Source organism: Diaporthe amygdali (genome assembly GCF_026229845.1).
Source record: "Diaporthe amygdali strain CAA958 chromosome Unknown NODE_96_length_8637_cov_65_930140, whole genome shotgun sequence".
In the NCBI taxonomy this organism is placed as follows: domain Eukaryota; kingdom Fungi; phylum Ascomycota; class Sordariomycetes; order Diaporthales; family Diaporthaceae; genus Diaporthe; species Diaporthe amygdali.
The window spans coordinates 1-8,637 of record NW_026517116.1 but is presented as its reverse complement, the minus strand read 5'-3'; the positions used below and the strand labels follow the sequence as shown (position 1 = coordinate 8,637).

The following is an 8,637-nucleotide window of genomic DNA, read 5'->3' as shown; positions in this document are numbered from 1 at the left end:
ATGTTTTAAAAATAATTTCGATATCATGAATTGGTGCATACTCCTTCCCATGTTCAAATGTCACTGTTCGATTGATGACTGGAGGCAGCTTCATCGGCACATTAAATGGCACTAGCATCAGATTCAATACTGGGCACCTCTGGACCCACCGAGCAAGGAACGATGAACGCAGAACTTGCGCTTCCAGAGCGGACCACTAAGGGATATACAAACTCCGAGAGCAAGAAGACTGACGAGAAGCTACTAGAAATCATTCCCAACCACCTCTTGTTGCTTGTTGCGTCTCGTCCTCGTCAACCAATGCAATCTTCTTCAAAGTCCCAGAGAGGCTATCATCGTTGCTCTCAAGATATCGGGTCTTCGCCTCACTACCCGGTACTAGGCTTATAAGTAATAGTACAGTTCAAAGGTTTTACTCATTCTTACATTTTATTTCAGTAGCCATCGTTTTAAACTCCCGGAACACCGGTCTGTCGAGCCACTCCGACTTCCTCGGAAGGACTAAACAGTCCACAGTCCCCGGCACCTCGGGTTCGTAAATTTCTTCGGGCGTCTTACAGTAGAGTCGTTTCCATACTGATCAATCAGTACTACAGTACGTACAAGTATTTAAATTCAACTATATATCTCGGGACAAATCAGGGCTTCTGGCACCCTTGGGTGTCTATGTACCTCTACCTAGGACATTTTCCGACACTAGTGATGTGATTGGTCGACACAACCGGGCCAAAATTCACAATCAGTCAAAACTGTCAATATTTATGTAGCGATTGGGTTCCCGAGTGACTCAGGATTGACAAAACTTGCACCTGGATAACTTTGAGAGCTTAGCAGTATGGAAAGTCGTGTTGCTATCGCGGGATGTTTCTGGTCTTTCAACACGAGGCTGCGGGCTGTCCCCAGCTTTGAGCTTCATGTGAAGACGTGCAGGCAAGAAAACACAACGTTCCCTTATGTCGTTGAGGCAATCACGTCGTCTGGCTTGCGTGAGCATGGCATCCCGGTGGCCTCCAAGTCTGCGAGTCAAATATGTTGTCACTGCCCTCGAATTCTCCTTCGTAAATTTGAGATGAGATTCATCATGGTCGGATCCAGTGAAATATGAGTGTGCTCTGGTTCTGACTAAGCATCCATCGTATAGTCTAGGCTATAATCATGGAAGAACCCCAGATTCTGTCTGGCAAATATTGTCACGGGATCCTTTAAGGGCTATTCCAAATTGAAGTTCATCATACCACATTTGGTCCTTCTGATGCACACGAAGTACTGTACCACATTTCGCATAGTATTCGATAGTCTAACTAGATCATCCAGGACGCTTCCTGCGAACACTGCCATAATGCACCAGGGCCAATCATTTTGAGAATCTGCCACACCAATACTACCCAAAGGCGCCAGCACGGTACGATTTTCATCACCAACAGTCCAAAATGCAGCAAATAGCAGGTGCGCATCGTCTCACATGATGGCCTTGCAATGCATGTTGGTGGGTTAAGGGTAACATTCGCAGAGGGGGCGCGCCCAGCACCCGGGGTATAACTTTCTGATCCGCCACGATGGACATCCAGTATTCGAAATACCATTCGCCGGTAGACGAGAGAGAGTATCATACTAGACCTGATTTGTCTCCTGATTCGGACCCCTTGATTTACGTGCGAGATCAACCATCCTTTGTTCGACATTTCAGGAGCTCCTCGATGCACGACACCCCCCCACCACCACGGCTTCCAGTAGTATTTGTTTCTCTGTTGAATGATTCACAACAAGGGGCCCGAAGGCTGCCGGGGATGTGGCTCGCTTACGGTACTTTACGATCCTAGATCGGCGTCCAATCGGTGGAGTTGCTAAGATTTAGCGTCGAAGTTTGTTGTGACAGTTTCGCGATAACCAACGAGAGCAATGCAGCAAGTAGTGACAAGAACAAAGGAACCGATGGCATGTAGTGGGCCTTTGAACACCTATCAGGGCGCCCCGGCCTTGTTTGACTTGGCCAATTGACTCCGACGCACCGACCGCGGATCGCAAGGCTGAATGCCTGCTGACTGTTCTCTTCATTCATCAGCAAATCATGACTGGTGGTCTCTGATTCCAGCATCGCGGACAACACTGCTCCCCTTATGCTTTGGAGGATACGGAGGAGCTTGACCGTGATGATCGAATCGGACGTTCATTCTTTCCTTTGCAATTACTGTACTGTACTTTTGAAAGCATTTACTGCACCGAAATACTGTACTGTACCTTGGCGGTAACAATGGAGTGCTCAACTTCCAACAACATCGCAAACGCTGTCACCAGTGTGCCAGGTTCGACACCAATATCCAATCACTCAAGTTATCTGGCTCCCACGCAATCAGTCCTCCAGGCTTGGTACCATCCTCTCGAGAAGGACCGGTTGTTGATAGATGGTGCGTGTCTTCATAAATGAGGTAGCAAAAGTCCTCAGTCGACACCCAAAGACTGTTGTGCCTACAGCCGTGAGCATGGTCGTTTTCAACGGATTCGAGAAATCCTAGGATCTGCACGATGGCACGAGCGCAAACCCAACTGGACCGCCTGGCACTGCTAGGTCTCCGCATACACTGGTCAGCCGTCCCAAGCCCCTGGAAATGGTACAATTAGAAATTGGTGGGTGAAATTGTGGGATTGGTCAGAGACAGCAGACGACACTACTAAAGTTGAAACGTGAGTTCAAAGGTGTGCTCACGATCTTGGGATCATTTTTAGAGACGGACTTGACTTGATGTCATGATGGTGCAGGTGCAGTAAGCCCGAAAAAGTTCAACTCCAATGCAAAGCAGCAGGAAGATCATCAAGTGGCTGCACAAACTCGACACCACGGCTGGACTGCGTAATGGAAGCATGCCCGTCTTGGCGCTACGACGGTGATACAGGCAATACGCCCGTAGCACCAGCCAACTGGCATTGCAGAACCAGGTGCGAACTTCTCTAGCGTGACAGACGGCCGGTACCCAATGATATCGTAGCAAATCATTTAAACAGATTTCGGCACCCATTTGATTCGTCATGCGTCCTAAGGACATAGCCACTCCACCTGCACCCCGACTCGATAGTACTGGGCTGAGCTTCTTCCGTTGCAGGACGATCGCCCATCCTCGTTTCCAGATTAAGCCCCGTTCCATTCAGCCTCCATCACAAGCAGGGGGTTGGCCCGGAGTGTTGCACAGCTGTCACGTACTGGATCAACCTGCTCTGATACTGCTTATGCCCTTGTGCCATTTCGGGCCACTAACTTGACCGATACTCCAGAAACTCAGGTCAAAAGGAAGCGATCAGGCTGATGACAAGCAAATCAGACATACCATACCAGCCGGTACTTTTGACAGTGTGGTAGTAGTGATACAGTATCATGGTGGATTGTCGCATAATTAATTGGGTAGCTCCGAGCGGCCTGTGTGACGGGCGTGCAGGCAGCATTGGCTTCCGATTCGCTCCCAACAGCGGTGCGATCATGCACATTGTCCGACTCTGCGTATCGGCCCGAGCACTCGGTCATTCACAGCACCTTGAGCCGAGACGGCGGAAAAGGCGAAGGAGATGGTGTACAAGCAAAGTTTTGCTACGGCCTCATGTATCGGCGATGCGGTATGGCTTCCCCTGCCACGCGCCTGGGAGCTTTGCATGCCTGTTCGGTCTCCCCTCGCTTCCAGAATGTGTGTCTAGCCGTTGACAAAACCACGCGTTCGAACCCGACTTTTCCCTTTTTTTGCGTTGTCTCTTTCGGAGCAGCGGAGAATCTGCATCACACACACACAATCACCAACAGCACAATTCGTCACGAAAGTCTAGACCCGCCGTTTCGCCCGGGCCTGCACCAAATGCTATTCTCCTGTCCTGGAACCTTGCCGATCGTGCCACACCTGCAGCTTGTTTCCCCAGCTTGGACCAGTCCACGCATCAGGACTTTTTACGAAACCGGGTCTTCTTCTGCGGAAATACGTTACAATTCTGCTTCATTGATACTGTACTGTACAGTACATTAAATGCCTACAACAAACGGGCTTGGACGTTCCACAAGGGTAGTCAGTATGTTAACACAGGGATGTAGCGACATCACAGGCCTTGAATTTTCGTCTCGCGGCTGGGGCGGATGTCACACAACGTAAAGGATTGGGGCTAGAGTGCAGTACCTTGCAGTCTTAATTCCATACATTTTAGAGCGAGCTGTCCCTCCCCCGGCACAGAAATCACGCAGTTGAATTAAACTGACTGCAAGACATTGGGAAATGGGCAGAACTTTTCTCGCTGTTACTGTTCCTCCCACGAGCTACTTCTCCATGCAGTGCGATAATTTCACAGAACAGCACCAACGCGGTGCTCGTACCTTGCTCTTTGACTGCGGCGCGAGGATCGCTTTTGAGCTCTTGGACTCAGAGCTACCATCCTCATGGACCTGGCACGTGAGTGACCCCATATCGCCTACCGACAACCAAGTCTCCGGTGATAGCCCCCCACCATGTCTTCACAAGGATTCCTTTTTTCAAAGCTTTCCTCTATGGTGTCTCAATCAAGAGCAAAGCCCTGGGACACCGCGCTGGCTCGTGATGAAAATCACCTTGGACAGGACTGATCTCTACTCCCCGGTGCGTCGATTCGCACTGGAAATAAAACAACCGCGGGATACCCTCGACAAGGAAGAAATCTGTGGTACAGCACTGAACGCACCGAATGTTTCTATGAAAAATTCGAGAACCCCAGGCGGCGACTTGCAGTCTCTTGTACCGTATTCCACCGATTTGGAATCACAATCCCTCCCATCACTCAATCACAGCTCTTCTCAGATCGCGGCGCTCGACAATTTGACGTTCCCCTCTAGCAGTACACATCCATCAGACCAGCCGACGGGTGCATTGCCCCAGCACCAAATCTTGTACAACACGATGCACTCCGCCTGGCAGCGGCCATGGAATCCCGAATTCTGGTACGACAACCTCAGTCACAGCACCAACAATCACCCCTTTGTGGAGGATCCAGGTCTGAACACACTTTTCGAGCCTTCTGCGCAGTCGATGATACTCGCGTCAGACAGTGTGGCCAACACAGAGGCGGAGTGGAGAGCGGGCAGCCCTACCCAACACAAGATCTCTGCGAGGGAGCGTACGAGGGACCTCTACAAGGCGCAGGAGAGGGCAGCTGGAGCTGGGTCCAACACGGTGACTAGAACTGTGAGCCCACCAAGCCCCCACTTGATATACTCGCTGACCGACATCCCTCAAGTTGCGATCACGTCCCCTCAGACCCAAAATGGGACGCTGAAATAACTAAAGGGGAAAGACTGCAGCGCAGAGGATCGCAACAGAAATAAAGGTCATCAGGCTGCTTGATTATTAAATAAGTGAAGGATAGGATGGCGAGGTACCACGCGTTGCAGTATTTAGATTGCCAGGAAATCCTGTCCCTACTGAGTCTGACTCTCACTTGATTTACTCTGTCAAACCACGTGGTTCCAGTATCTCTGACTAGAATGATATCGCAACATATATGAGCTGTACTCGGTCTCGTTTCGTGATTGCAGGATCCCGAAAGCCCTGGTCTCAACGCGGGCGAATCAATCCAGCGGCGCACTAACAAGACTACTAGAAACACCTGAACGCTTTTCAAGCAGGATGGCCAGGAAAGCTTGTAACGCCGTTATTCGAAGCACTGCGGGACTGATGACGCATTTGGCCCATAGGCGCCATACTGGCTACCCTGCCCTCCTGCTGGAGAACTACTTGAAGGCTTCTCAGCCTATCGATTACCCCATGAATGAGCGGATAAATGTCACATATAAGACCATACTTCATTTGTCCTAATTTTCTCTCTTGTTCTCGGAATGCGATTACCCACATGCTCGGAGGAATGCTTTTCAATTTTTGTGGCAGAGACCTGAGCAGATTCTCCTCCCTGGCGCCGTGGTACGATGCTGGGGTGGAAAATCGAGTTGCCTGGTGGCGGCTAGTGAAACAAGGCATTGGACGCCAGTTCAATTATGCAGACGAATTTCTCATTTTGCAGACAAAGTGATAGCTACCTGCACTTGGTAGAGACGGGAGGCCCCTGGACAGATTGTCCACAGATCAGTCCAGTGATTTCTGGAAGTACTTACTTTAGAAGAGTTAGGGTACAGTACTCCATGCATCACAGCAATGATTGTGTTGCGTTACCATCATCTTGCGCAGCTCGGAGGCTTGGCGGCGCTGCTATTCGCACTGTCTTCCACCGCCTGGTCCGCCTGCTCTCTGCCGACTGTCTCGATTCTCATATTCGACGGGGGCCCAACAACCCCAGAATAATAAAATCATCGGCATCTAATCTACAGCTAGACAAACAGTGTCTGCCCGTAGTTGTTGTAGTTGTTCAGAAGCAGTCCTTTTGAGGTGTTGGTGCTGGAAAGGGAACCTGGTCATTATAACGTCGAGTCGCGTGGTGTTTGCAGCCTCGGCACTGTGTTATTTCAGGCTGTCTTGTCCGCCCTTCTCATTAGTTTCCTCTGTTCCTTGCTATTACACCACCAAGACTAAGCCATGGTCACCGCGGCCAATGCTGCCACGATTGCAACATCTTCCTGCCGACCTCCAATATGCCTGAGTCTACCAATTCAACACTTGCACGGAAGCAAGCGATTTAGGGACAGCGACGTCTATGCATCTCTCTATGAGCACTTTCTTCACTAGGTAGGGGCTTTATCAGTTCTCGGCTGGGACTTCAGCAATGAAAAAGCTCTTCAACGCTACAAAAGCCAGTAGCTTGCTTTACCGCTTCCGAAGGTACCGCAGGGCAGCGAAGGGGAAAGGTGAAGGCCTGATCATGCTAGATTGATTGAAGCACGTCTGAGGCCGACCCCTAAGGCAGCTGTACATCGCCGACTACCTCCGTGGGTCTGTATCAATCTTTTCGCATTTCTGCTAGTTTCAGCAGCTTAGTTTTATTGGCCCACAACTCGACATCACGAAATTATGTTTCTGTACACAACAACTTTCTCCACCTCCTGTCAAGGACTCTACGCAGAAAGCTCTATTTCTTTGCATTCAGCTATGACCCCACGACCAGCCAACAAACTCACAAAGATGAAGCAGCGACAGCCGGGACATATGATACCTGCAGCCATCCTTGCCAAGTTCGCCCCTGCATCTTCTTTTTTGCAAACACACTACAGGGTCTTTGTGAGGTTTGTTGGCGAACTATTGGTGCCTTTGTTCATTTTTTTTATAGATTTATCGTGACCTTTTCTTCTTGTAACAGGATCCTGCCCCCGGAGTACCATTGTGACTATATAAGGCCGTCGCTAAGCAACGATTGTTCAAGATCTCGATAGTGGTCCTCATGGGCAGTATCTCCTGTTCATAGAACTTTTCAGTGTTAAAGTTCCCCGAAAGAGTCACTCTGGGTCACATCAGACTCGCGACTGTACGTTGCAGTGTGAAAAATGCATTTCATTGAAAGCCATTGTGTCGAGCTGCTGGACCAAGATCCTCATCTCCCAATTCACCTGAATAAGGTACTAGCTGAGGGGCAGCAGTGTTTGAGTAACGAGATAGCAATACCTTTTCCTGATTCCTCTGATTTTGTTATCCACCGCCATTGAGGCACTAGAAGAAAGTCGAATACAAACGGCCACCTTCTTCGGTTTCGCTTCCCCACAAGCTTTCCACAAGCGATCTTGCGATGGAAATGAGCCAACACCCGCAATCTTGATGTGTATGATTATCAAGGTTGAACTTGTAGGCCAAAGACGTCACGAAGCGACGGAAGACTTCTTGTCTGAAAATTGCCGTCTGACAAAATTGGTGGGAGCCGAATACCCTGCTTGTTTCCAGGAGCCTCATCTCTGCAGAGACCGGTGAAAGACGTGTCAAGATATGAATTAGGCAGCACACCTGTGGCCCTCGCGACGAGCTGGTGTCGCCGTGCCGAGCAGTCCGAATTCTCCAGGCTGTTGGGCAATGACATGGCGAGCGGGTCTTCCAGGCGCACTGATACGCACGACCATGCCCCGAGCGAGCTGCAGCGGTTGTAGTTCTCCATATGACCCGGACCACGCTGGACATGCTGCAAGACAGGGCTCTTCAGTGGGCGAGTGGTACGCTCCTGGTCCTGCCGGAAGGAAGCGTTGTCGTTCCGATCCGGGAACTCAGTATGGGCAGTTGGGCTTGAGCACGTCATGAGAGTGCACTCTGCTTCACCCTGCGTCTTTGTGTGAGGATTTTCCGTGTGATTTGCTTCGTGTGCCTGCAGTTTATCGACAAATGAGAAGCTCTCCTCGCAGATATTGCAGGCAAACAAGACGGTTATCTGATCGCGGATCAGTTCTGACTTGTTTTGAGACATTGGAATGCCTTGACTGTGGAGCGTTGACTCAGGAATCTCACGGGGATATTGTGTTCGCATATAAGGCCTATTCAGAGTCGACACAGATGCGGGAGCGATGAGAGCTCGAGGCAACCAGAATTTTGAAGACTGTCGATGTTGTTGTTTTGGTAACGGCGACGGGAGTATGGCTCAAGCAAGGAATGGAAGGATTTCTCTGTCCCTCCACAATATTCGGCATATAAAGTTCTAAGTCCTGGACCATCCGAATTGGCAAGTACCCGCCAGCGTGTTTGCCACCCGTCCAGCGAGCAATCAGGGTATGCGCGT

The 8,637-nt window shown here is 50.1% G+C and overlaps 2 protein-coding genes across 2 annotated transcripts; one reads left to right on the top strand and one right to left on the bottom strand.

Moving 5' to 3' along the window:
• Nucleotides 1-4,244: 4,244 nt before the first annotated feature.
• On the top strand, nucleotides 4,245-5,279 carry J7T55_014285 (uncharacterized protein; the record flags this gene model as incomplete). The annotated part of the gene is made up of 1 exon (XM_053136314.1): nucleotides 4,245-5,279. The coding sequence occupies one exon, from the start codon at nucleotides 4,245-4,247 to the stop codon at nucleotides 5,277-5,279; it is 1,035 nt and encodes a 344-aa protein (XP_052986102.1).
• A 2,428-nt stretch (nucleotides 5,280-7,707) lies between these two features.
• On the bottom strand, nucleotides 7,708-8,457 carry J7T55_014284 (uncharacterized protein; the record flags this gene model as incomplete). The annotated part of the gene is made up of 1 exon (XM_053136313.1): nucleotides 7,708-8,457. A coding segment is annotated over one exon (750 nt), but the record flags the coding sequence as incomplete, so codon positions are not given.
• Nucleotides 8,458-8,637: the final 180 nt, after the last annotated feature.